The 27,345-nt window shown below is 56.6% G+C and overlaps 1 protein-coding gene across 9 annotated transcripts; it reads left to right on the forward strand.

The window, feature by feature from the left end:
* LOC102967444 (inner centromere protein) lies at nt 1–26,994 on the forward strand. Of its 9 annotated transcripts, XM_042958858.1 has the most exons (20): nt 1–160; nt 796–902; nt 3,777–3,927; nt 4,323–4,436; nt 5,302–6,104; nt 12,638–12,689; nt 13,500–13,557; nt 13,656–13,773; nt 14,909–14,960; nt 15,351–15,471; nt 15,550–15,684; nt 16,233–16,244; nt 20,590–20,699; nt 20,774–20,894; nt 21,126–21,248; nt 22,325–22,563; nt 22,774–22,837; nt 23,011–23,118; nt 24,575–24,725; nt 26,469–26,994. In XM_042958858.1, the coding sequence occupies exons 3-20, from the start codon at nt 3,788–3,790 to the stop codon at nt 26,681–26,683; spliced, it is 2,736 nt and encodes a 911-aa protein (XP_042814792.1). In that variant the 5' UTR covers nt 1–160; nt 796–902; nt 3,777–3,787; the 3' UTR covers nt 26,684–26,994. The 9 variants fall into 9 exon arrangements, with proteins under 9 accessions (XP_042814792.1, XP_042814791.1, XP_042814786.1 ...); XM_042958857.1 differs by lacking the exon at nt 796–902; XM_042958852.1 differs by lacking the exons at nt 1–160; nt 796–902 and adding an exon at nt 3,282–3,352.
* Nucleotides 26,995–27,345: the final 351 nt, after the last annotated feature.

A 27,345-nucleotide genomic window follows, 5' to 3' on the forward strand; every position in this document is an offset into this window, starting at 1 on the left:
TTGAAATTCGTAGGTTTCGCCGCGCTGTAGCGCCCCATCCCTTCTCCGAAGCGGTGAGCCCTGGAGATCCGGAGCCGAGGGTCTGGGCCCGCGGGAGGCTCTGCTGGGGTGGCCGCCGGACTTGGATCAGAGAAGCACTTAGGAGACGCGGTACAGTCGAGTGAGTGCGCGCGGGGCGGCCGGCGGGGCTGGGGGTGGTTGGCGAGTTTTTACCCTCCCGCCAACTCTGGACTGGGGGCGTGACACCCCCGGCCCTTTGCCCCGCGGCCTGGGAATGGACGGGTCACCTCTTCCAAGTGGTGACCTGCCTTGGTCCTGGGGCCTGAGATGACCCCTTATCCTCCACCTAGGTCACGAAGTTCCGAAAAAGTAATCCCCCGCGCCCACCTCCCGGGTGCCTAGCATCCTGTTTTGTGCTAGGAAGCCTTTTGTTGACCTGGACGCGCAGGGAGCGCACACCAACCGGGAATTATGCCCGATGACATTTCTGTACAGTTAACCCACGCTCCACACTTCCCCCCCCCCCCACCCAGCTGAGCAACGTTTTAAATTGACCATTTCCGGAGGCCAGTGTTGCCCCTCATTTTGTCCCTCCCCAGGGACGTTCACCGTCAGCGGTTCAGTACCATCCGGCGGCCGTGGCCTTTCCTGCAGGCCTTACCTTTCAGAGACTGAAATCGAGGAGGTGCTATCGCTTGTGGTTAAGAGCACAGTTTAAATCCAGGCCCCGCCCCTGACATACTAGGTGACTTCGACTTAACTTCTCTTTGTCTCAGTTTCCTCATTTGCACATAGGTATCCTCGAGGTTGTAGTGAGAGTTAAATGGGATGATGCCCCACCTGAGTATGGAGACAGGACTCCGTGGAACAGCTGTTTATGATCATGACCATTTCTCACTAAGGTGTGGTAGACGGTTAAGTCTCCCGACTTCCTGCACCTCAAAAAACGGGCATTGCAAAGGAGGCCGGTGGGGCCTCTGGTCTGGTGTGGGGTATGAGGGAAGTATTTGGGGAGGAAAGTGAGCTCCCTTCTCCCTTGGTGGGATGTTGGGTGTTCCTGGTTTGTGCACACAGGTTCTTAGATTGGCCGGAGATTTTTTGCTGTTCGTTCTTTACAGGAGCCTCCTTGATATGCTGATCCCTCCTTTCTCAGTCACCTCTTTTCTAACTTACGGTGACCGTTTTTATTGTATTTGTTCATGTTTTATTTATTTTTGAGAGAGAGAGAGCTGCCCGTGCACATGAGCGGGGGAGGGGCGGGGGTGGGGGAGACAGGATCTGAACCAGGCTCGGCACTGACAGCACAGGGCCTGATGTGGGGCTCGAACTCACAAACCATGAGACCATGATCTGAGCCGAAGTGGGTCGCTCAACAGACTGACCCAGGTGGCCCAGTGACCCTTTTTAAATAGCCAAGCTGAGGTCTCTAAGGACAAACTTCCCCATGGAAGAAGCCCAAACACTTTTTTGCACTTTGCAAAAGAAGCTCTCATCAACTTTGCTGTTTTGAACAAATACTTATAGGAAAGAAAGATAGCAGTTGTTGCTTGTTGTAGCTCTTTAGTGAACCTTGGTCTGGGTTTTGGCTTCCTTAAAACAATTTTCTCTTTCCTGGCCTCCAGCTGGGGTCCCGCACTTTGCCAGGGACAGAGAGGCTGGGGGGGAGCGATGGCAGCAGAGAGGCCATGCCCGTGATTGGCTGGCTTCAGAGCTGTCTCTGTCCAAAGCTTCTGCCGCCCTGCCCAACTGGCCCTGCCCCAATTAGCACTGTCCCTGGCATCTAACCTGTGTATGGCATGCCCTAACGTGTATAGAATGAACTCTTTTGGTGTCCTTGTGTGTATGCCTGGGAGAAGTACCTGTAGGATGTTTATTTCTAGATGTAGAGTTGACAGATGGAATTGATTTCATTTAACAAGTATTCCTCTTATGCCAGGCACTGTGCCAGGCTCTGGGCTCTCAGTTGCAAGCAAAACAGACCAGGGTTTGCCCTCAGGGAGCAAATGTTTAGTGGACAGAGACAGGCTGTAAGCAAAGAGATACACAGTCCCCCAAGTGCTATGCACAGAATTGAAATTGACGGATGGGATGGTGAGTTGCTGAGATCCAGGTGACGAGTAAGCTGTGCAATTAGGAGATAGAAGCTTCCAGATACAGGGCAGACGTTGGCTTGAGGAACAAAGGCTAGTGTGCCCTGGAAATCAGGCCTCCAGAAGTCTTGTGAAGCTGCCACAGGACCTGGCATTAAGCTCTATAAGGTGGCAAGGGATCAGTGACTTAGCTCCTCCTTCCAGGAGCTTCCATCTTAGGTGAGAGGCTGAGCTCTGTCAGCCTGGTTCTTGATTTTCAGGGTGTAGGCCAGGGTGGTGGGTCACTGGCAGGGCATAAGATACGCAGTCTGTTATTATGGCTGATGACACATATTCATTCCCCTGTGGGGATATTTACTGAGCCCCTGCTGTGACTGTAATGAATACTTCTTCCTCTGGGGGTGGGGTGGGGGCTTCAATGATGATTTTATAACAACAGCCTTAAGGAGGATGCATGAGTTGCTGGTTTGGGGTTTTTTTGTTTTTTATTTTATTTTTTTAATGTTTATTATTTTTGAGAGAGACAGAGACAGAGAGCAAGCAGGGAAGGGGCAGAGAGAGAGGGAGACACAGAATCCGAAGCAGGCTCCAGGCTCTGAGCTGTCGGCACAGAGCCCGATGCGGGGCTCGAACTCACAGACCACGAGATCATGACCTGAGCTGTAGTCGGCCTCCCGACCAACTGAGCCACCCAGGCGCCCCTGTGTTTTTGTTTTTTAAGAGGACATTGGTTTTGGGGCACCTGGGTGGCTCCGTTGGTTAAGCGTCCGACTTTGGCTTGGGTCATGATCTCACTCTCTATGAGTATTGAGCCCGAGCGTCGTCAGGCTCTGTGCTGACAGCTCAGAGCCTTGGCGCCTGCTTCGGATTCTGTGTGTGTCTCTCTCTCTCTGCCTCTCCCTGGCTCACACTCTTGTCTCTCTCTCAAGAATACATAAACGTTAAAAAAAAAAAAAGAAAAAAAGGAGGATGTTGGGTTTGTAGATTTTGTATTAAAAATAAGACGTTGCTTATCTACTCCCCTCATGCTCTCTCATCCATTTCTAAGACCTTTCAGCTCAAGGGAGAGGGTTGTGGGGACTCTTAGGAGACGAGCGTGTCTCTAGACCCCTGCTTTCTTACCAACTCCTTTGGAATGCAGAACCCTGTGTTCACTGGCCTCTTGAAGGAGCAGTTGGAACCCATGTTCTTTGGCCTGATGCCAGGGGTCAGCTTGTGTGTAGCTCAGGGTGGCTGTGTCTGGCCTTTGCCCACCCCCACAGGTAGTAAGAGGAGAACCCACAGGCCTGTGTTTGGGCAGGTAGAGAGGGGTCCTGTGCCGGCTGCAGTTTCTCCTTGATCCAGGAGAGCAGGTGGCCATGTCTTGTCATTTTAAGCCCCCGAAAAGGCCACTTGTAAGGACTGTTGCTACCAGAATTGGCTGGGAAGTGTGGACTTCTGGGGGCAGCGTGCTGTGGGTGGGCGACGAGCATTTTCTTTTTTGCAAAACTGACGCCGGTGGGTTAGCATTTGGAATTCTGCATCTCTGGGTGGAGGGGAGGGGCTGTGGGCAGGAAGGGGCTCTGATTCAGGTACTGGGTGGTTGTGGTCGTCGGCGATGGGCGCTGCGGCCCGGCAGGCCCTTCCCCTGCACCGGGTTCCAGCCCCCAGCCCTGAGCCCTTGTGCCTCTTGTCTGCTCTCACCAGACAGAGCCACCATGGGGTCCACAGCCCCGGGGCCCATTCACCTGCTGGAGCTGTGTGACCAGAAGCTCATGGAGTTTATCTGCAACGTGGACAATAAGGACTTGGTGTGGCTCGAAGAGATTGAGGAGGAGGCCCAACGCATGTTCACCAGGTAAAGGCAGGGCCGAGCTGGCAGGGGGCGCGGTGGGGACACAGCAGCCTGCTTCCCCACCTGACTTGCAAGACAGACAGGCTGCCGGGCTTTCCCCCAGAGTGCCTGGTGCTGGGGGCCGCCCTCACGTGATGGGAAGGGGAAGGAGAGGTGCTGAGCTGGCCCTCGGGGTGGCGCTGCGGACCCTTGCCTGGTTAGCCTTGCTCCCCTCTGCGTCTCCGAGAGGAAGCCCTGCAGGCCTGGCACGGGGCTTGCACGTGGCCTGGGAGACCTTGGTGCTGGTCATCCGAGCTTGACCTGTCACTGCCAGGAAAGGGCTGGGGCCAGGCTGGGTTGGGGAAGTGGGCTGGCGGTTCCCGGGCAGCCATGAACATCACTCGCCTCGTACCAAACAGTGAATTCAGCAAGGAGCCCGAGCTGATGCCCAAAACACCTTCTCAGAAGAACCGACGGAAGAAGAGACGGGTTTCTTACATTCAGGATGAAAACAGAGACCCCATCCGGAAAAGGTGGGAGGAGGGTCAACTAGGCATGTTGGGTCTGGAGGCTTGGAGCCCGCCAGGAGACTTAGATCCGCAGGTGTTAACTGGGAGCAGAGGCCGGCGGGAGTAGTAGTGGGTACCCTGTGGGCCACGCTGAGGGGTGAAATGCCCCAAGGAAACAAAGTGTGACCCAGGACCGTGGAGTCCAGAGTGTGTGTGTGTGTGCGTGCGTGTGTGTGTGCGTGTGCGTGTGCGTGTTCATGTATGTGTGTTTGGGCCTTGGAGTTGGGAAGGATTTTTCAGAGGTGGGAGAAGAAAGAGAATCCATCCTTCCGCGTGGGTCAAAGCAGCCAGAGGTATGGACCAGGGGCTCTGCCTGTTGCTGCACTTGATAACGTCCGTGGTAATGGCCGTGGGCTGCGGTGTACTGGGGGAAAGAGGCTGGGTCTTGGGGTCAGGTGGTCCAGGGTACGCATTCTAGCTCTGCCCCTGCACAGCTGGATGTCCTCGGGTTCATTTTCTACCTCTAAGCCTCAGTTTCCTCATCTCTAAGGTGAGGAGGATGGTCCCTGCCTCTCAGGGCCACCTTGTGGAGGAGAGCCTCCAGTGAGATGCTTGGCACAGTGTGACCTCAATCAGCGGGAAGTTTGTAATGACTTTAGTCTTCCCAGCAGTTCTGTGAGGTCTGGTAATATCCCAGTGTATAGGCGAGGAGGCTCAGGCTAAGAGAGGAGCGGCCACGGGTCTCGGCTGGTCTTCTGCCTCCAAGCCCTCCGGTTCCTACTCCATGTAAGCTAGTGGCTCCTGGGGAGACTGGTGCCCCCTGCTCGATTTTCGGGGGGGTACCCCTTGCCCCGTCGGGTTGTCTCAGCCTCTGCTCTGCTGCCTCCAGCAGGTTGTCCCGCAGAAGGACCCGGAGCAGCCAGCTGAGCTCCCGGCACCTCCGCAGCAAGGACAAGGTGGAGAAGCTGGCCACGGTGGTCGGCGAGAACGGCTCCGTCCTGCGGCGGGTGACCCGTGCTGCGGCCGCGGCGGCGGCAGCCACCGCAGCATTGGCTGCTCCTTCGCCCACCCCCGAGTCTCCCACGGTGCTGGCCAAAGAGCCTGAAAATAGCCTGGCCCAGGGCCCGCTGGTGCCTGTGGTGGAGATCGGCGTCAGTGAGCGCCAGAGTGCCGAGCTGCACCTGGGCCGGCTCAAGTCTGCCCGGGCTCCTTCCCCGACTCCGTCCCTTGTAGCCACGGCTCCCGCCTCCCACAGCATCTTGATATCCGATGAGGAATCAACACCCCAGAAGCCGGAGGCTGGGAGACTGGCGTCTGTCACCGTGAGCTCCCTGATGGCTACACCCCAGGACCCCAAGCGCCGAGGGGGCGGAGCCAGCCGGTCCGCCTCCAAGCTCAGGATTGCGCAGGCCTCCCCGGGCCCGCAGGATTTGGCGGGCTCTCCGGCCTCGCCGTGGCAGGAGCGGGTGCTGGCTCCCATCCTGCCCGATAACTGCTCCACGCCCACGGGCGCCCACATAGACCCGCAATCCGTGCGGCGCAGCCTGATCGCCCCGTCCTCCCCGGGCCGCCAGGTCTCGCTGGCCCAGAAGTACTCCCTGGTGGCCAAACAGGAGAAGCCAGTCCGCAGGTCAAGCAGAAGGATTGGCAAGAAAGCCACTGAAGAGCCAGCTGCCTCCGCCCGCATCATCTGTGAGTCTGGGGGCCCAACAGGAGGTAGGGCTGTGGTGAATGGTCCTTGGTGCCTGGCTCAGCTGGAGTGGCTCTGGGGGACCATCTCGCAAGGAGCTGTCCCTAGAACTTTTTGCGATGGGGTAAACGTGCCATACCTATGCTGCCCCATCTCAAAACCACCGCTAGCCGCGTGTGGCTGTTGAGCCCCCAAATGTGGCTCGCGTGATGGAGGAACTGAATTTTTTTAGTTTTATTACATTTTACTGAGTTTAGATTTAAACTAGTGGCTATCGTATTGGACAGCGCAAATCTGGCCCAACCCTCTTATTTTACAAATTAGGAAACCGGGGTCCAGGGAGATTGGCCACAGTGTGGTTAATGGCCGTGCTGAGGCTCAAACCGAGGCCTTTTACCCAGGGCCAGCGTGTCTGGCTGTCTTCCTGCAGAGGCTCACGGACATTGGCCGCGTTTGTGGCCTCCTGATAGCAAACTGCTGCGCTGGGGATATTGCGGGGAAGAGATGTAGATTGTCATGGCAGCAGGCTCCTTTAGGGACAGAGAACTGGATTTAGTGCCAGCTCAGCAATTCACCTGCCCTGTGACCTTGAGCAGGTTACGGAAAATTCTTTGTGTGGGCCTCAGCTGTTACGTGAGCCATTTTTGTCATCCTCTGGTCCCAGCTCAGGGGACCGTGGTTGCGGTGGGAGCAGGTGCGATGAGCCACGGAGGAGGATAGGCAGCTCTAAGAGTCAGGGCTGGCTGTGTGGAGGAGGTGGGGTCTGAGCCGGGAGGCTTTCGAAGAAGGATGGCTGGGCTTTCGGCAGGTGGGAAAATTGTGGGGAAAGGTATCCCTGGCCGAGGGAACAGCTTGTGCGAAGACCCAGAGGAATGAAATGGCAAAAGATAGGGTCTCTTGGGCTCATGTGCCGTACAAGGGGCTTGGGCTTGACCCCATCGATGCAGAGGATGTGGCCCCTTGATGGTCGTTGGAAGGTCCCTGGCACTGTGGGGAAAATGGCCAAAAGGAAGGGAGAGAAGGAGGCAGGGAGACCAGGGAGGAGGCTGTCTCCAGGGTCCAGCCAGAGGACAGTGAGGCAGTGGGGCTGTTGGAGAAGAAGGTCCAGGTTTTGAGTTAGTGGGTATTAGAACAGTAGGCAACATCTGCCTGGCACTTCCAAGATTTATAAAACACTAGGTTCTCATTTGGCCCTTGCGAAACACTGTTAGCCTGTTAGCATTTCCCCACTTGACAGAGGAGGAAGCTGAAGCTTACAGTGGCCACTGAATTTGTAACATTGGGAAACCGGGGCTTGAGCCCCACGATTCATCCTTTCCGGGGTGGCCGGCTGCTTGCCGAGGAGGCCTTGTGGGGAACCCTGGAGTGGGGCTTGGTCCAGCGGGTAAGGACACCTCCCCTCGCCAGATTTCATCCCCACCTGGGGAAGGGCTTGCTCTGGGTCATGGGCTTGAGGACATGCAGTCCAGGCATCTGGCACACGGGCCATTTTTGTTTGTTTGTTTTTTAATTTTTTTTTTTCAACGTTTTTTATTTATTTTTGGGACAGAGAGAGACAGAGCATGAACGGGGGAGGGGCAGAGAGAGAGGGAGACACAGAATCGGAAACAGGCTCCAGGCTCCGAGCCATCAGCCCAGAGCCTGACGCGGGGCTCGAACTCACGGACCGCCAGATCGTGACCTGGCTGAAGTCGGACGCTTAACCGACTGCGCCACCCAGGCGCCCCCACGGGCCATTTTTGGATGCTCAACATGGCTGAGATATTTCTGACTTGCCTTGTGGTTACCTCAGGCCTGAATCTGATCCTTGGAGAGTGTGACGGAGCAGGTCAGCCTGGAGCTCCAGAAGGAGGGTGGGGGAGAGACTCTAGACAAGTCTGTCTCACTCCCAGGCCAGGGCTCATCCACCTTGAGGTGGAAGGAAGAGGGAAACTGCGGGGGCGGGGGGAAACAGTAAATCATGGCGATTAAGCCCAGGAGTCACACGCAGCCTCCGTGACCTTGGGCACACCTCTCTCTGGACCTTGTTTTTCCCATCTGTTAAATGGTGATAACACCTGCCTTGAATATGGGTCGAGAGCCCATCTTAATGCTTGGATGTGGCACAGGCTCAGTCAGTCTTAAAAGGTACAACCCAAGAAGCCTGTGTTCCCAAGCTCAGTCTGGTTGTGGCCAGGCTGCCCCTGAACTGAATTGAGCCGCAGGGTGTTTAACCGTGGGGGAGAGAGGCTTCCCGGAGGCCTTCCTGACGCCCAGGTTCCGAGGGCTTGGCTGGCCGGGCAAACTCGGAAGCGGGGTCTTAGTTTGGGTTCCCCCAGAAGCAGCCTCGATGTCAGGATTTGAGTGCAACTTGTTCATTTTGGAGGAGCAGGAAATGCCCGCAGCGGGGTTGTGGGGAAGCGAGACCGGGGAGGCCTGGCGCTGCGGGGGAACCTCCGGAAGTCGGTGTGGAGCACTGCGGCGAGGGGCTGCTGGGAAGGGGCGCTGATGCCCCCGCACTCCTGGCCTGGCGCGTGTTGGCCGGTGGGAGCCACCGGGCAGAGAAATGGTGCCGCGGTGGGAGGACAGGTGGGCCCGGAAGCGGCTAGGCGGAAGCCGCTTCAGGATTTTTGGAGGGTCCTGCTGTTCAGGAGGGGCTCCTCTTTGGGGTTCCCCGGCCACCTCTGCATTGGGGAGCAGCCCATCCGGCCCTCTGCCAGGCCTCACGCCATCTCCCTTGCCCCCACCCTGGGCCCGAGGCCCGAATGGCATCCAGATGGCCCTTGACATTCCAGTGGAATAGTTGTGTGGTCACACGGGCCTCTCTTCATCCCTCTGCTCCCTCAGGGGCCAGCACGGAGCTGGGGTGGGCCGTGAGGGGAGCCTTTCTGGCTCCCCTCCCACCAGTGGGAGCAGGCACCTCCTTTGATTGTAGGCCTGGACCCAAACCGCCCCCTCCCGCCGGCTCAGGCCTGGCTTCCCCCCACCCCCGGAAGCAGGGTCCTGCTGCTGTTCCCTCTGGGCCTCGTGGTTTGCTGCTGCAGCCCCTTGTTCATCTTCCCTCCCTCCCTTAGACCCTTGGGCCCCAGCCGGCCTCACCCCAGCTGCCTCTCAGCCTCACCTCGCAAACCCCCCCCCTTCCTGCCTCATGGCCTTCTGCCTAGACCAGCAGCTCTCAACCTTCTGTCTCAGCACCTGCTCCCAGTCTTAAAAATTATTGAAGACCCCAAAGAGCTTTTGATTGTGAGGGTTCTAGACACTGATAGTTCACTGTATTAGAAATTAAAACTGAGGGGCGCCCGGGCGGCTCAGTTTGTTAAGCATCCGTCACTCGATCTCGGCTCAGGTCTCGGTCTCAAGGTCGTGAGTTCAAGCCTTGTGTTGGGCTCTGCCCTGAGCGTGGAGCCTACTTTAAAAAAATATTTAAAAAAAAAATTTTTAATGTGTTTTTAATTTATTTTTGAGAGACAGAGAGTGAGCGGGGGAGGCTCAGAGAGAGAGGGAGACACAGAATCCTAAGCAGGCTCCAGGCTCTGAGCCATCAGCACAGAGCCTGACAGGGGTTCAAACTCACAAACCATGAGATCATGACCTGAGCCGATGTTGGACGCTTAACCAACTGAGCCACCCAGACGCCCCTAAAAAAATACTAATAAAAAATTTCAGTATTATCTAATTTTATTTTCTCTAGTAATATTATTTTGATATTAAAGATTAAGAGTATTGGGGCGCCTGGGTGGCTCAGTCGGTTAAGCGTCCGACTTCAGCTCAGGTCATGATCTCACAGTTCGTGGGTTCGAGCCCCACATCGGGCTCTGTGCTGACAGCTCGGAGCCTGGAGCCTGCTTCGGATTCTGTGTCTCCCTCTCTCTCTGCCCTTCCCTGCTCGCACTGTCTGTCTGTCTCTCTCTCTCTCTCAAAAATAAATAAACATTCAAAAAAAAGATTAAAAGTATTATTTAATACTCTGATATAAAAAAACAACACACCTATTATCTATTAATGTTAGATTTAAAAAAAACTTTTAACGTTTATTATTTATTTTTGAGAGATAGAGACAGAGCACAAGCAGGGGAGGGTCAGGGAGAGAGGGAGACGCAGAATCCGAAGCTGGCTCCAGGCTCCGAGCTGTCAGCACAGAGCCCGACGCAGGGCTTGAACCCACGGACCATGAGATCATGACCTGAGCCAAAGTTGGACGCTTATCCGACTGAGCCACCCAGACATCCCTAGTTTTTGTTTTGTTTTGTTTTTATTATGACAAAAATACTTCTTTTCCAAAACAAAACCGTAGTGAGGAGGCTGCCACTCTTCTACGTCTTGCAGATGTTTTTAACGTGTGGCTTGAAAGAAGACAGCGGATTCTGCACTCCCTGCGTTGCGTTGTGTTGTTTTGGTTAAAGCATATGAAGAAAACTTGGCCTCACACAGATACGTAATTGGAAAAGAAAGGAGTCCTTTAAACGTCTTTTTGGATAATTGTGCATATTCGTTTTTGTTTTTTTTTTTCCAGATAATTCGTGCATACTCAACACCACCAGTGGTAGCTTCTTTTTTTTTTTTTAACGTTTATTTATTTTTGAGACAGAGACAGAGCATGAACGGGGGAGGGTCAGAGAGAGGGAGACACAGAATCTGAAACAGGCTCCAGGCTCTGAGCTGTCAGCACAGAGCCCGACGCGGGGCTCGAACTCACAGACCGTAAGATCATGACCTGAGCCGAAGTCGGCTGCTTAACCGACTGAGCCACCCAGGCGCCCCAACCAGTGGTAGCTTCTTAAAGGCTCGTTGCAGGGTAGAATCAGAAACTATCATTGGTCCCACCTTGGACCGTCTTACACTTTTCTTTTTTTAGTTTTTCCATGTTTACTTATTTACTTTTGGAAGAGAGAGAGAGAAAGCAGGGGGAGGGGAGAAAGAGGGAGAGAGAGAGAATCCCAAGCAGGCTCCGTGCTGTTAGTGCAGAGCCCGATGTGAAGCTTAAACTCACGAACTGTGAGATCATGACCTGAGTGGAAATCGAGAGGCGGAGGCTTAACCTACCGAGCCACCCAGGCACCCCTCTTGCACTTTGAATGGAACTTTTCTCCACGTGCAGTTTTGTAGCATCATGCCTAGATCGTTTGGAAAATGCTGTCTCACTGAGTTATGCACATCTGCCTAATGTCGACACCCTTCATCATCTATTTTTTAAAAGGAGCACATTTGTTTTCCCATCTCATCAGAAAAGTCTGTAGGTATTGGGAAGCTACGAAGCTTCTGGCCGTGTATACATAGTTTTCGAAATTCTATTTTGGGGCGGGAAATCATTTTTTAATTATTGATAGCAGATATTCATGGTTCTTTTTTAAAAATGTTTATTTTTGAGAGAGAAAGTGAGTGCGAGAGGGAGAGAGAGAGAGGAAGACAGAGGGTCTGAAGTGGGCTCCACGCTGCCAGCAGAGAGCCCAATGTGGGACTCAAACCCCCAAACTGTGAGATCATGACCTGAGCTGAAGCCAGATGCTTAACTGACTGAGCTCCCCAGGTCCCCCTTATTTGTTGTTTTTAGGTGACAACTAACTTTGTTCATTTTTTAAAGAAAATGTCTACCAAATATCCAAGATTGAATAACTATGGTTTGTCAGTTGCCTTTTCAATTAAAAATCGTTCCATGAAAAAAACGGCTAGTTGAGCTGGGAACTCAAACATGAGCGCTTTCCAGAGACAGGAGTATATAGCAGAGGGCGCTGCACATACTTTCCACTCTACCACACAGAGGGTACTTAAGTTTAGATTTAATAAAATTCATAGTTTTTACTCTTTCATCAAGGACATTCTTAAGTGAATTTGGACTTTTCTGTGCCGAGCGTGGGGTACAGTCTGGTTTCACAACCTGTTTGGTGCTCAGACTCTCACCTAGCACTGCTTCATTGCTTTTGCGCCCTCAGGGCAAAGCACAGCACAAAGAGGGAAATTAGTTTTCGTGTTGGGGTGAAAATAGTTAAGACCTCATCGATCCCCTGATTGGGCACTTGACTCTCAGGAGTCTGAAAATAGCCTGTGGGAACAATTGGCCTGGATGTCCTTCTCTCTCTCTCAACTCTTCTCCCTTTGTCTGTGACCGTCTTTTCCTTCACGTCCCAGCCTCTAGACCAGTTCGGCTCCCCGTAGCCTTTCAAAATCTGCTCTTTTCTGTCATCACACATACCACGTGTTGGTAACCACAGAATAATTGTTGAATGAATCAGCTGCTTTGTGTTGGACCCCGTGCTGGATGTTGGGGACCTGGAGGCAGACATGGTTTCTCTTCCCAAGGTATTCCCGGCCCGGTGAAGGAGCCAAGATGTGCTCCCAGATGGGCCCAGGTTGCCAGCTAGGGAATAGGAGACATAAAGCCAGCAGCTCTATCGAGGATCCTAGGAGCAGAGGGAATTTGCTCAGGCAGGCAGGGTCTCTGTACCCGGTGAAGGGAAGGGTGGTCTCTGGGGAAGAGAGGTCTGGCTGTAGATGAAGAGTGGCCAGTGACACCTGGCCGGTTTGTGAGGCATCATTCATTCCTTTGTTTTCCCCTCAGGTCACAGTTACCTGGAGAGGCTCCTGAATATTGAGGTGCCCCAGAAAGTTGGGTGAGTTCAGTTCCAGGGTCTGGGGACCTTTCCAGGGCTGGGCAGGGCACATGGATTCCTGTCTAGGTGAGTCCCAGGAGTGGAAGCATTTCCCGTGCCCCAGCGTTCCCTCCTTGTGGGGACTGCCTGGTCCTGCGGCCACCCCTCCCCCCATTCTAACCAGGCAGCAAACGACACAGGTGTCAGCTCTGGCCTGGCCTTGACTCTTCCAAGCCTTACCCTAGGGCGTGGGCTCCATGGGAGTCCAATCCAGAGGCCTGCTGCGAACTTGAGGAGCCACGTGCCTATTGTGGTGGAAAGGGGGCGGCAGGGCGGCCGCGCGTGCTCCCTGCACCCCAATCACACCCCAGCACCGCTTTTCCTTGAGGCCACATCTTGCCATCACTAAAACTAGGGTCCTCCTGCCCCTGCTTTGGGGCAGAGGGTCAGAGCTTGAGGTGGGGAGACAGGGAAACCGGGGAGGCACGCTGGCTTTGCTGGCCCTCCCGCGAATGGAGAGCAAGCCTCACAAGGGTCAAGAGACAGTGACCCATGGGGGCGCGAGGGGTCGGGGTGGAGCCGGCAAACGGCCGACATGCCGAACCAAGCCCTGATGGGGTGAGTGCCACCGAATTCAGAAGCTGACCTCCCTTGTCTGCCCAGGCCGCAGACGCTCCAGGGAGCCCCTGGCCCTGGCTGCTGTCCTCTTGTCCCGGGTGGCGCTGTGGGTTTGTGACCCAGACCAGGGCGTCTGATGGGTGGGGAGGTGCTCCTGTGAGGAGGACTCAGGCTGGCTGGGCGGGTCCCACATACCTGTTGCTCTGCTTTCAGCCCTGAGCAGAAGCGGCCCAGCGAGGAGGCCGAGCCTGCACAGGCGGCTGAGCCAGAGGTAAGGCGAGCAGGCCAGGGAGGGGAGGGCTCAAGGGCCCCTGAGGCCCAGGTGCAGACCCCAAAGCCTCGGTTCCTCCCCTCCCCCCCTTCCCCCAGGGCCCCAAGCAAGACAGGAGTACCCTGTGGCCCCGCAGTGCCACCAAGATCGCCATTAGCACACCTGGCTCGCAGCCTGTGGCTGGTGGCCAGGAGACGCCCTCCAAAGGGCAGCAAGGTGAGTCTTCCTGCCGTGTGCAGATACCCAGGGTCGTGCTGGCCTTGGTGGCCTTGACCCGACTTTCTTTTGGGGGAGAGGGAGGCCCCTTTCCTGGGCTCTCCAGCCAGAGGTAAGCGAGACCCGGGGGGGGGCGTGGATCTTTGGGTCTGCAGGTTTCATTGCCCACCTTTTGGTTGGAGCTGTCGCCGAGTGCCACGTGAGTGGCCGAGGCCGGTTGGTGTGTGAAGTCGGGTGAGGTGAGGGGGGGGGGGCTTGAACTGGGGTAGTGACTGAATGCGCCAGGTCGCAGACTTGGACCCCTCCCCCGGGGGGGGGCAGTGGGAGGAGGTCTGTGCTGGGGTGTGAACACCTGGCCTCGTGTGATGTCTCTGCCGCTGGCTCACTTCTCACCTTCGTGGGTCCCCGGTGTGAAGAGAGCAGGAGAGCTACGGGCTCTGGCGCTCCCAGGCCGCCAGGGGTGGCCTAGCGTCTGGCTCACGTCTCCTCGGTGGGAAGAGCATTGTGGCCGTGAGGTCTTGGTCCACAGCTTCCCCAGCTTTAGGATGGAGTCAGCGACGAGGGCCACTCCGGCGCCGTAGCCCACGGGCGAGCTGCAAGGTCCCTGCGAGGTTAAACGGCTAGGGGCGAACTGGTGCTTCCCCCGAGCAGTGAAGCAAAACAGACTGACCCCATGCCCCATGTGTGGACCCTGTACAGGAAGCCCTCCCCTCCTCCTGTCATGGCAGCCTCAGCTGATAGGCCTGGAGGGGTGGGATTTTGAAGCCTGTTGAGAGGTCTGTTAGAGTCTACAGTTTTCCGGGCTTCTGCTCCTGAAAGGTACCCCCTAGCTGTCAGTGTTAGAGGTGGTGCGGGACACGGTGGGGCCACCTCAGTGGGACTGTCCTCCTGTTCTCATCCCAGAGGCCAGGCATGGGGGTGAGGGGTCCACGGGCTGGGGATCGTATGCTGGGCTCCGGACTTCCACAGATTTCTCGAGGCCGGTTGGTGCTAAGGCTGACGGCTTCTGCCGCTGGCCACCCTGGGATCTGCCAGGAAGAGAGCCTTGCCCCCGCCATGGCTGCCGCCGGGGGACACTTTCCCCCGACCCCTCCGAGCTGTTCCTGCGGCCTCACCAAAATTGCTCTCTTCACAGAGCCCAAGACTGACCAAGCAGATGGCCCCAAGGAGCCACCCCAGAGTGTCAGGTTTGCATCTGGGTAGGGGCGTATAGGCGACTCTTCGGAAGGGCCCAGAGGGGGATGAACCTCAGGTCCTTGTTCGGTGGTGGGGTGGGGAGGTGGGAATGTGGTCAGGGGCGGGGCCTGGTGCTGGAGGTGGCTCGCCGCTATGAGACAAAGCGGGCCTGGGAGTGGGTGACCAGATCCTAGGCCCCACCGTCTGCATCCTCCTGGCCGAGTGACCTAGGACCGGTCGCTTGGTCAGGAAGGCCCCACCTCTGCAGCGCCTCTCAGTCTGGTGCCCTATGAGCTGGGCCCAGTTCTGTTCACAGGGTGACCTTTTATGGGGTGTGGCCAGGGCCCTGGGGAGGGTACCGGGGTCGGCCCCGTGACGCTGCTTCCACCCTGCTGCGGCAGGAGGAAGCGCAGCTACAAGCAGGCCGTGAGTGAGCTGGACGAGGAGCCGCAGCTGGAGGACGAGGAGGAGCTGCAGCCCCCCAGGAGCAAGACCCCTTCCCCACCCTGCCCGGCCAGCAAGGTGAGTGGGCCTCTGCCCCCCCTTGGGGCCCCCGCCATGCCCAGGAGTCCTCACCCTGCACCCTTACCTCCCCCGCAGGTGGTGCGGCCCCTCCGGACCTTCCTGCACACCGTGCAGAGGAACCAGATGCTCATGACTCCGACCTCGGCCCCCCGCAGCAGTGTCATGAAATCCTTCATTAAGCGCAACACCCCCCTGCGCGTGGACCCTAAGGTGAGGGAGCCCGGACCCCTGGCCGTGCTTTGCGAGAGCCGGGCAGCATGGCTGAGGGCTCCGGTCTGTCCCCTAGGCCGCTGGGAGGGGTGTGGATCTGGGCCAAGGCAGCTGGGACCTGGCACCGGTCAAGGGCCAGCTCCAGCCTCTACGGCCTTGGGCCGCCTCAACGTTTGAGGACTGTTCTGGCTTCTTGGGCTCTGCAGTGCAGCTCAGAGGCTCGGCCGGCTCAGCGTGACTCCTGGGTCTTGAGCCCTGAGCTGGTAGTGGAAATGGTGTGGCCGGCCGTGGCCGTGACCATCCATCCCCACACCCCCCGCACTCCCCACCCCCCCTCTGGAGGCTTGAGTAGTTAAGGCGAGGGACACCCGTGGACGCTGTGCTCGCTGAGGATGAGGTCTGGTGAGATGGGAGGGGGTGGGGGGCTGCCGAGGAGAGGGCACAGGCCCCACGCAGACTCTGGCTAGCCCAGAGGGTGGCCTGCTTTCCGGACGTCCCCAAGCCTGACATTAACTCCTGGCTTTTTCCTTGTCTCCTCTCCTCCACAGTGCAGCTTCGTTGTAAGTAAAGCCTTCTGTCCTTGTAACCTAGCTCCCCCTAGCACTCACCTGCCGTAGCCCTGTTCCTGCAAACCCACCCGCACCTGTAGAACCACTAACACCAAAGGTGGAACGGGAGCGGTAAAGGGGGTGGCTGCCTGGAGGCGCGCGGCCATTCTGGCTGCCCTCCCTCTGCGGGGCCGGTCCTCTCTGCCCTCGTCTCTGCCCCCAGGAGGCCGAGTCTCGATCTCAGAGCCTCCCTGAAGCAAGAGGAGGCAGAGGGGGTGCGGCCTGCTGCTGTTTACCGGGGCCACAGCTTGGATTTCCCCACAGCACCTCCCTCCCCGCCCCGGGTTTCCCCTCAGGGTCTGGGGCTGCGAAGAGAACAGACAGGTGGTCTCTGGTCCCCAGAGCCACTGAGGTTTATTGGATCACAGACCTGAGCTACTGCCTTGAGGCGCAGAGCCGCGGGGGGGGGGGGGGGGGGGGAGACCATGTTTGTAGGCTGGGTCCTGTGGGGTAGCGGTAGAACTACCACCAGCAGCCTCTGGAGAGAAGGCCACAGAAGCTGTTCTCTTCTCAGATACCTCAGAGCTGAGCCAGGCCACGGGCCCTGAGGAGGGAGCCCCACACGGCTGGGATCTGCTCAGCCTGCAGTCTTGGCTCCCTGGGGTCTCCCAGGTTACAAGGCTGCAGCCCCTGCGTTCCTCTGTCCCCACTGGCGCTTTGAAGGGCCTCCTATTAGGAGGGCTTCTGCCTCTAGCCGAGGGCCTGGGGCTTGGCGGGTCAAGGGGCTTCTCAGCCGCTAGACAGGTAGGCCTTGAACTTGCCTGTGCTGCAAGGAGGCTGGTCCCCTCTGTGTGAACGAGGCACTGGCCTGCCTTCCAGTATGCGAGCAAGCAGGCTGTGTGGCCTTACACACCTACTTGTGTGCTAGGCACCTGGGCCCACAGCAGTGAACTGGACTCCGACTTGCTCTTCCTACAGAGAACTCCCATGTCGCACACAGACTGATGGGAGCCTGGCAGGCTTTATGGGGATGACCAAGAGGTCCAGGGAGCTGCCTTTTCCTGCTTTGGGGAACCCAGATCCCTGCACAGGGCATCTGGTGGCAGTGGGACAGTTCTTAGGAGACAGGGGCCTAAGTAGATCGCAGGGACCTTGAGACCTTGGACTAGTTTCCTAACTTTTGGCTGAGTTTCCTTGGCTACAAAATGAGATCAGAAGTCCGTTCATAGAAACGAGTGAACCAGAGTCATGTCCATCAAGCACCTAGCACAGGACTCAGTAGGAGGTGGTTTTTAGTGATTGGTAGAGAGACTGCTCGATTGAGGCCCCTGGAGGCCGAAGGGACTGAATAAGCTTTTGGTTTTCTCATCCACCGCCTTGGCCTTGATGGTGGCCTCTGGGGAGCAGCGTCAACCCAGCCCACCTTGGAGGGTTGGGGCAGAGGGTGAACTTGGATTCTATGACATGAACAAATCTTGCTTCTACAAAATTTCCAATGCGCAGGATCATTTCTCTGACCTGTGCTGGGAAATTTTAGCACCCAAACTTCGGGGGTAAAACACGTTTTGCTGAGCCCAATTGGAAGCAGGAGTCTGGTGGGCACTTGGGGCAGAAAGAGAAGGCATAGTGCTTTCCCCACCGCAGAGCAGTGGGTGGAAGTCGGCCCCCTGCTGGTTGGGTGACCAGTCAAGTTATACCTTCTGCCGAACTTGGAGCGTTTTCTGCCATTATTTCTAAGAAATTCTGTTTCATTGTTGCATTCTTTCCCCTCTATCATGGGTGACGATGACACCCACGCCAGTGGTGGATCGTTCTGTGTCGTCACAGTCCTTTGGGCTCTGTTCATTTCTCTTCCATAGCTTTTTCTCTCTGTTGGGATCAGATTCATTTTATTGATCGATCTATACGTTTACTGACATCTGTCTGTCTTTTCCATTCTGCCCTTGGACCCATGCACTGAATTTCTTATTTCCGTTATTGTCTTTTGAGTTCTGAAATTTCCATTTTGCTTTTTTCTAGATCTTCTTGCTGAGATTTTCTGTTTTTTTGTTTTTCTCTCCAGCTCCTGCCACCCAGTAACCTTTATTGCCAGAACAGCTCCCAGGACCCCACGGTGCTGGGAGGGGGCGCTAAGTCTTTATTGGGAAGGACGCCCTCCCGCCTTCCCTCACTGCCGATGGTAGACGCACTCAGTGTCAGGGTAGGGTGGCAAGTTCAGCTGGTACTTCTTTTCCAGAGCAGGAGGCACAAAACGACCTCCCAGGTAGTGATAGCGACCGCTGAAGTGGCTTGCAGTGAGATTTTCTGTTTCGCCAATTGTCTGATGAATGTATTACTGTTGAAGTATTTCTATAATAGTGGCTTTGATGTCTTTGTCAGATAAAAGTCTAACAATCTGTCACCTTGATGTTGGTGGCTGCTGATCGTCTTCACATGGGAGTTGAGATTTTCCTAGTTCTTTGTGTGCTGAGTGGTTTTGGATTATATCCTGGCCATTTTGCATATTGCGTTATGAGGCCGCATGTTGTCAGAGAGAGAATGTTGGTATCTTGCTCTAACAGCGACCCACCTGGTTTGGTTCAGGCTGCAGGTCCCACCCCTCCTTCTGTGGGACATGGTTCCAGTGTCCCGATTTCAAAGCCTTTGTGGTACTCTTGGATCTGCCCTGGGTGTGCTGGTCAGTGGTCAGGATGGGATCTGGCAGGTGGTCTGTGAGTTCAATTCTCAGAGTTTTTGGTATAATAGTTAGATGGTCAGATCCATGCATCGGCAGCTTGGGGCTGAGCCTCGGAGTTCACAAACAACCATAGGGTGTCATTTTCTCCACGCATCTAGTACATTTCACTTCTCCGGGGGCTCCCGCTCTCCGTCCTCCAGCCAGGAAGCTGGGGCTTCTGTCACCCTGCTCTACTGCGTGTTTCCACGACCGCATCTGGGGCCACCTGGTAGGGAGACAGAAAAAAGCAACAGCATTCATCACCTTTGGGGATCACAGCTCCGTAGTGTGGAGAGGAAGCTCCCCCTCCCCCAGAGTTTTGCCTCTGCAAGTTCTTGTAACTGTTGCTGTCCCATTGCCACAGGGTTGTTTGTGGCCTGGGGCGCGAGAGGAAGAAGAAAAGAGCAAACAAAAATTGGGGTTTTTGCCTACTCTGAGCATTAGACTCCCCCTTCCCACGCCTTAAGTGAGATTTAAAGGGCCTTTCCCAGAGTTCTGTCTGTCTGTACCCCACAGATCCCTTTGGGGTTTCAGACTTCATTCAGTTTAGGCTAGAGGGGAAAACAATGGTAAATGTCTGCTGGCTCAGTGATGCTTCGCAGCCTGGTCTTCCCCTCCGCCTGCTCACATCGGCCTCACACAGCTGTTCCACGTAGTCCAGTTTTGTGGGCACCTTCAGTGGCAGAAGCAGATGTGTCTTCCTCGCAACCGGAGGAGCCCTTCTCTCCATCCTTAGGGTTGTATTCCCTTGGGGCCAGACTTCTAGGTGGGAAATCCGCAGTCAAGGTCAGAGGCCAAGGAGAAATGGACAGCCACTAGTGCAGGGAGAGGGACCTATGGGTGGCAGAGCACAGAGATGAGAGTCTGATGGGAGCCAGGTGAGGGTGATGGGGGGAAGGGGGGGGCTCTGGCCCAGGTCCCAGCCCCCACCTCATGCCCTGGCTATCAGGGCGAAAGTACCAGTCTGGTCCTTAGCCAAGAAAAGCTTGGAGCCCCCGCCTATGCCCTCTGGCTGCCGTGCCCGTGGGGCTTTCTGGGCATGCAGAGGGGCAGGGTTCCAGCACTGATCTGCTAAACAACCAACTAGTACTTTTAAGAAGCTGTTGTTAGAATCGTTAGGTGCCTGTATCGCAGGAAGTTTGGAAAATGAAGGAAAATAGACCATCCTTAACATATCTCGCCAGCCTATAGTAATCTATGTAGCATTTGGCCATATTTTTTTCCCGTATATTGAGAAACATAAAAGTGTGTGTACACGAAGTATGAAAGTTACAACGCATAGAAATAATAAATTGACGCTTATGTACCCAGCACCCCTTTATAGATGTTAACCACAACTTTTACAGCTGTCTGTCCCTCTATGATGTCAATCTTCCTTCTCTTCTCAAGTACACTTTAATATAGTTATAATCAGAGCATCTGTCCAATTTCGAACCCTGATTTTTGTGCCGCTGCGACTTGGCAGGGCTCAGTCAAGGGTGCTTGGGAGGCTGCCCACCAGAATGACCGAAGCCCCAGGCCACAGTCTGGTTGGGAAGGAAGGCATGTTTTGGGGGGTGACTCTGCCTCTGTAACAGTCTGGCTGGGGCCTGTGGGCCTCGCTCACCACCACCCCACCCCACCCCGCCCCGCCCGCCTCAGGAGAAGGAGCGGCAGCGCCTGGAGAACCTGCGGAGGAAGGAGGAGGCGGAGCAGCTCCGCAGGCAGAAGGTGGAGGAGGACAAGCGGCGGCGGCTGGAGGAGGTGAAGCTGTAAGTGGTCCGGCTCCTGGCCCCGCCCCCGGGCCCTGGCCCCGCCCCCCGGGTTGACCGCCCTGTGCCCGCAGGAAGCGGGAGGAGCGCCTCCGCAAGGTGCTGCAGGCCCGGGAGCGGGTGGAGCAGATGAAGGAGGAGAAGAAGAAGCAGATCGAGCAGAAGTTTGCTCAGATCGACGAGAAGACCGAGAAGGTGCGCGCCTCAGGCCGGTGGGCGGCCAGGTTTCGGGGTGGGCTGCACCCTGGCGGGCCCCAAGCAGGTCCCACTCGGTGGCTGTGGTTTCTGGGTGTCCCCCCCCCCCCCCCCCCCGGGCTGTGGGGAACAGGCCCGGCTCGCAGGGGCAGGGGGTGCGGTTCCGGGCCCCGCGCTGCAGGGCTGAGTGACGAGGGTGCTCTGATGGGCACATGTGGGCGGGCCCTGCAGGTTAAGGAGGAGCGGCTGGCGGAAGAGAAGGCCAAGAAGAAGGCAGCAGCCAAGAAGATGGAGGAGGTGGAGGCTCGCCGCAAGCAGGAGGAGGAGGCGCGGAGGCTCAGGCGGCTACAACAGGTTCGTGGGCAGAGGGGCTCGCATATCAAGGACGCAGAAGGCCCCCGAGGGTCGCCAGACACGCCCCACTTTGTTGGGTTGGTTGTGGTGGCTCTTGTTGCTTTAAGTCCTGAGGAGTTTCCACAAATACGCTGGGGACGTGGATGGCGACCGTAACCTGCCTCCTGCGGGTGGCAGTTCAAGGGTCAAGTGGATGGACTCCAGAGCCAGACCTTCAGTCTCAGCTCTGCCACCTCCCAGCCGGGTGACCCTGGGCAGGTTCCTTGACCTTTCTGGGCTTTGATTCCCTCGGGAACCGTAGCGTCTACCTGACAGGGTCGGTGTGAGGGTTGAATGTTTTGCCTGTAAGAGTAGGGACCTACCTCTCCCTGGGAGTTGTCTATCTCAGGACGACAGGGAACACAGATGTGTCATTAGGGGATTATAACACTAATAACCAAAATTTACTTAGTGTTTTCTGTGTGTCAGACACCGTTCTATGGTCTGTGTACGAACTCGGTAACTTCATGAGGTGTAGTCGTTACTGTTGTTCCTGTTTTATCAATGAGGAAACTGAGGCCAGAGAGCTGAAGCCACTTGCCCGGTGTCACACCGGCTGGTGAAGTCTGGCTCCAGTCTCTACCCTTGACTACTGGCTTTGCGGCTGCATATAAAGCAGTTTTCATGGGGCGCCCAGGTGGTTCAGTGGGTTGGGCGTCCGACTCTTGATTCCGGCTCAGGTCATGATCTCACGGTTTCATGAGTTTGAGCCCCGCGTCGGGCTCTACGCTGACAGTGCAGAGCCTGCTTGGGATTCTTTCTGTCCCCATGTCTGTCCACCCCCCTCCCCTGCCCGTGCTGACTCCGTCTCTCTCAAAATAAATAAATGAGCTTAAAAAAAAAAAAAAGGTAATTTTCACAAGATGCCTTTTCGTGGCGATTCTTGGGGAGCCTGGCTCGGGGAGGGGGGGGGGGGGGCGTCGCTTCTGGGAGGGAGCAGGCCCCGTGGCCTCTCTTCCCTCCTTCCCAGACCTCCTCCCTGGCTTCACCAGCCCAGGGCTGGCCTCAAGGGCCCTGACCTGCCGCTCCGTTCACAGGATGAGGAAGAGCGGCGGCACCAGGAGCTGCTGCAGAAGAAGAGGGAGGAGGAGCAGGAGCGGCTGCGCAGGGCGGCCGAGGCCAAGAGGCTGGCGGAGCAGCGGGAGCACGAGCGGCAGCTGGCGGAGCAGCGGGAGCGCGAGCGGCAGCTGGCGGAGCAGCGGGAGCGCGAGCGGCAGCTGGCGGAGCAGCGGGAGCGCGAACGCAGGAGGGAGCAGGAGCGGCTCCAGGCCGAGAGGTGAGGGGCCCGCTGCCCAGCTGGCCGAGGCGGCACCCTGTCGTCACACGCCCGCCTTCCTGTGAGCACGTGGAAGGGGCACACGTAGCCGTCGCCAGGAGGCAGCTCCCTCCTCCGCTCGGGGGTTTGCAAAAGGACAGGCCCTTTTCTTTTTGGGCTCTGGGCCGGGAGGCGGCTCCCTGGGCTGACGGGCTCTTGCTTGGTCCTCAGGGAGCTGCAGGAGAGGGAGAGGGCCCTGCGGCTGGAGAGGGAGCTGGAGGAGAAGAAGAAGAAGGTAAAGGGGAGCGGGCCTGGGGCTCCTGCGGGGGTCTGCGCCGAGCTCCGGGCCAGCCTGGTGGCTCCCGGGCCGGGAGCAGCCTGCCTGCCCAGCCGTGTGGGGTTGGCGGGGGGGGGCGAGGGGCTCACACATGCACCATCTCTAATATCCGGCCGCCCCTGGGGCCCCAGGAAGAGCAGCGACGGCTGGCCGAGGAGCGGCTGCTGGAGGAGCGGCAGAGGAAAGCCAGGGAGGCCGCGGCGGCCAGCAAAGGCCTGAATGTGACCGTGGACGTGCAGGTGAGGCCGGGCAGCCAAGTGGAGAGGGCCCCTCCGGCTCTGGTTATTCACTCCCCGCCGGTTGGAGCCACAGATACAGATTAGGACCATGCGAAAGGAAGGATACGGTTGGCCCGAGTGGTTTTACCCTTTTCGATAGGTGTATTTCCTTGCTGTAAAAGTAGAATTTGTTGTAAATAAAAAAAAAGAAGAAGAAGAAGAAACTAAACTTTTTTAAAGAGCGTAAAGAAAAGGAAAGGTACCCTTAGAGGAAAACTCTAATCTGGTGTAGATCTTTCTGTATGTTTACCCATATAAACCTACACACACGCACGTACACACACAATGCCCAGTTTTAAATGGGCACTGTCTACACGTACTGTCTTAGTCTGTTCAGGCTGCTGTCACACATTGCTACAGACTGGCTGGCTTAAACAGCAGTTCTGGAGGCTAGAAGTCCAAGGTCAAGGCAGCAGCCGATTCGGTGTTCGGTGACAGTCTTCTCCCTGTGTCCCCTGTGGTAGAGGGGGAGAGGGGGCTCTCTGGGGTCTCTGTTCTAAGGGCACTAATCTCACTCATGGGGCCTCCACCCTTGTGACCTAATCACCTCCCCAAGGCTCCACCTCCCAATACCATCACATTGCGGGGTCGGATTTAACAGAAGAATTTGGGGGGTGGGGGGTACCCACACAACATTTAGTCTATAACATATGCCATTTGGCATTTTCATTTTTTTTCTCTCCCTATTTTCCCTTTCATTTAGCGAGTTGTAGACATGTCTGTTTCAGCACTTGTAAATCTCATATTTGATGGCCGTGCAGTTGATGGCAATTACTTACAGCAGAATTTCTTTAACAAGCCCTTACTGGTGAACATTTAGGCTACTGCCAGCTTAACGCTTGTTAACAAAGCGCACGCGGGAGAGTTTTCAGTGCAACGTAGTTTATGATGTTGAGAACTTGGAAGGGAGCCGAGCGTTCATCTCGAACGGATGGTTAAAGTACGAATCATGGGGTGCCCAGGGGAGTACCCTGGAGCTGTTGGAAGGAGAAACACTGACCTGGAGGAATGTTTGCAACATACTTTAACTTGAAAAAGGAAGATACAGGGGCGCCTGGGTGGCTAGTCAGTTAAGCGTCCAACTTGGGATTGGGTCACAGTCTCACGGTTTGTGAGTTCGTGCTCTGAGTTGGGCTCTGTGCTGACAGCTCAGAGCCTGGAGCCTCCTTGGGATTGTGCGTCTTCTTCTCTCTCTGCCCCTCCCCGGCTTGTGCTCTCTTTCTCTCTGTCTCTCTCTCTCTTAAAAGTAAATGAACACTTAAGAGAAAAGAGGGGCACCTCGGTGGCTCGGTCAGTTAAGCGACTTTGGCATGGGTTATGATCTCACGGTTTGTGAGTTCGAGCCCCACGTCAGGCTCCGTGCTGACAGCTCGGGAGTGTGGGGACAGGAGCTGACAGCCTTGTTTATCTTCTCCAGTCTCCAGCTTGTACCTCCTATCAGATGACTCCACAGGGGCACAGGCCGCCCCCTAAGATCAACCCGGATAACTACGGGATGGATCTGAATAGCGATGATTCCACCGATGACGAGGCCCATCCCCGGAAGCCCATCCCCACCTGGGCCAGAGGTAAGCAGGGCCCGGAATTCCCCGGGAGACCCGGCTCCTCACTTGCAACATCTGGGACCCTGGAGGTGGTGGGTCGGCAGCTGTGGGTGTCAGGAGGCTGTTGTCATCATGGGCTGGCAGCTTGTATTGGGCTTGTATTGGGCCTTGGGATGCACCCAGGGAAGGGTGGGCCCTCTGTGGCCAGTGGGTTGAACTGGGGACCAGAACTACGATATTGGGTGCCTCTGTTCTCAACAAAAGTGTTAAATTGTGGCTGGCTGCCGACAGGCATGGGGCTGGGTGGTCCAGCTCAGACTCTACGCCGCCCCTTGGAGCCTCACCCAGTGGGCCAGATGAGAGTTGGACCCAAGTAAGCAGCTTGGAGTAGGAATACCGCCAAGAGTAGTCACCGGTTTTAGGCAGTGCGCCGAGAGCTGGAGCTGGGGGTTCCAGCAGCTGGGGAGGGCAGGAAAGCCCTGAGGCAGGGCCACTTGAGCAGGATTTGACCCCAGTTTACAAGCCCCAGCATTTAAACGGGAGCATGGGTGTGTGTGAGCAGGCCACCACAGACCTGGTGACAAGGGAGCAGGGCCAGTACGTATACGGTGGGCACTTTCATTGAGTTTTACAGAGCTGGGGGTCAGGGCTTGGTGCCCACTCACTCCCCAGACAGAAGGGCCCAGAGTCCCATTGCGGGGGCAGCACTCTGCAGAAGACAGCTTACTTTGGCGTCACCTCATTTGAACTCCACGCTAGGCAGAATCTTAGTCCCCTTAACTATTGACACCAGGGCATTTGGGAGGTAGCAGCAGGCAGGGGTCAGCATGGCTGGAGCCACCTAGTGGCGGTTGACCGTCACCAGCTTCCCTAAACTCCCTGCGTTCTCATCTGTGAAATGGGGGTGTTACTAGGACCCAGCTGAGAAGGGTTATTTAGGATGAAGAGAGTTTAGGATGAAGAGAGTTGGTGCTCGTTCGTAAGGCCTGGTGCAGAGCAATGCTGGGCACCTGTCCTACGTCCTGACCCCCAGGGTCCTCCTGAGGCCTTGTTGCCAGGGCTGTGTGCCTCGGCCCAGGGATCCCCTCAGCCTGCACCCTGTGCCGTGGGACCCGGGGGCCGGTGAGAGAAGTAGCCAACCCCAGCAGTCAAGGATGGCAGCGTATGAAGTTCCTGAGCTGGACGGGTCTCCAGACCCCAGCTCCCCCAGTCACGAGCTACGTGCCTTTGGGCAAGTCCCCCCCGCCCCGCCCCGCCTTCTGAAATGGGGAGAATAAAGGAGCTGCCTCCCTCCTGGTTGTGGGGTTGTGGTTGCCTGGCCCAGGTGAGCACTTGAGGACCTGTGTTCAGCCTCAGCTGCTGGAACATGGCAGTAGGAACAGGCAATAAGAGCATTTTCACGAGGGCGCCTGGGCGGCTCGGTGAAGCGTCCGACTTGGGCTCAGGTCATAGTCTCACGGTTTGTGAGTTTCAGCCCCGCATCAGGTTTGCTGCTGTCCGCGCCGAGCCTGCTTTGGATCCTCTATCCTGTCTCTCTCTGCCCTTCCCCTGCATGCGTGCTCTCTCTCTCTCTCTTTCTCTCTTAAAAATAAACATTAAAAAAAAAAAAAACCCAAAAAAAAGGCTTTTCAGGGAAAAGGGGAGAGGAAGAGGGCTCTGAGGGAGGAGCTGATGTGGCTGCGGTGGGGAAGGGGACAGGGGATCAGGGGATGGGGAGGCTCCTGAGGAGCTCCAAGGCGGTGACTTGACCCTCCGTGTCCCCTACAGGCACTCAGCTAAGCCAGGCCATCATCCACCAGTACCACCACCCCCCAAACCTGCTCGAGCTCTTTGGAACCATCCTCCCGCTGGACTTGGAGGACATCTTCAAGAAGAGCAAGCCTCGCTACCACAAGCGCACCAGCTCTGCCGTCTGGAACTCGCCGCCCCTGCTGGGCCCCAGGGTCCCCAGCAGCCTGGCCTATGGCCTGAAGAAGTACTGAGGCCCCCAGGCGTTCCCAGCAGTCTCCGCCCCTGCGCGTGTCTGTCTGTCCGCCTCTCTGTTGGTCTGGTGCCATCCTGCCTGGTGTTCCGTCTCCAGGGGGTTGGCTGTGTGTATATAAATGTCCTCTGTGCGCCGGGGGTTGCAAGTCGCGCAGGCCTGTTTGGAAGCTGCACTCGGCGGGTGGTTGGGGGAGAACCTGCCCAGCCCCACCTGGCCTGCAGACAGCGCTCTGTAAATAGACTGTTAGAATTCAGCTGAATTTTAGCCTCTAGTGTTTGAGAGCTAGATTAATAAAGTCTGTTCCTTTAAGCCTGCCGTGGGTATTGTAGAGATGGGGGCCTTGGCAGGAGGCCCCTGGCCCCCGGCCCCGCAGCCGTGTGTCTCAGGCCACCGATGGGCCGGGGACCAAGGCGCGGTTCCGCTTCCTGGAGTACGCTTCCGGCTGACGCAGTGGGTGATTGTGATGCCGTCTTTGGGCCACGCAGAGAAACACTTGAGTTACTCGCGCGATGGGGCAAGCGAAGATACTTCTGACGCTCGGGGGAGCTCCCTGTTTGTAAAAGGGAGCTTGCCCAATGGGAAAGACGTGGGGTCGAGGTCAGGAGGACTGGGCTCTTGACACAGCTCTGCCACCTAAGACAGTCCCTCGGCCCTGCAGGC

The sequence above is a fragment of the Panthera tigris genome, chromosome D1, assembly GCF_018350195.1.
Source record: "Panthera tigris isolate Pti1 chromosome D1, P.tigris_Pti1_mat1.1, whole genome shotgun sequence".
NCBI classification, from domain to species: Eukaryota; Metazoa; Chordata; class Mammalia; order Carnivora; family Felidae; genus Panthera; species Panthera tigris.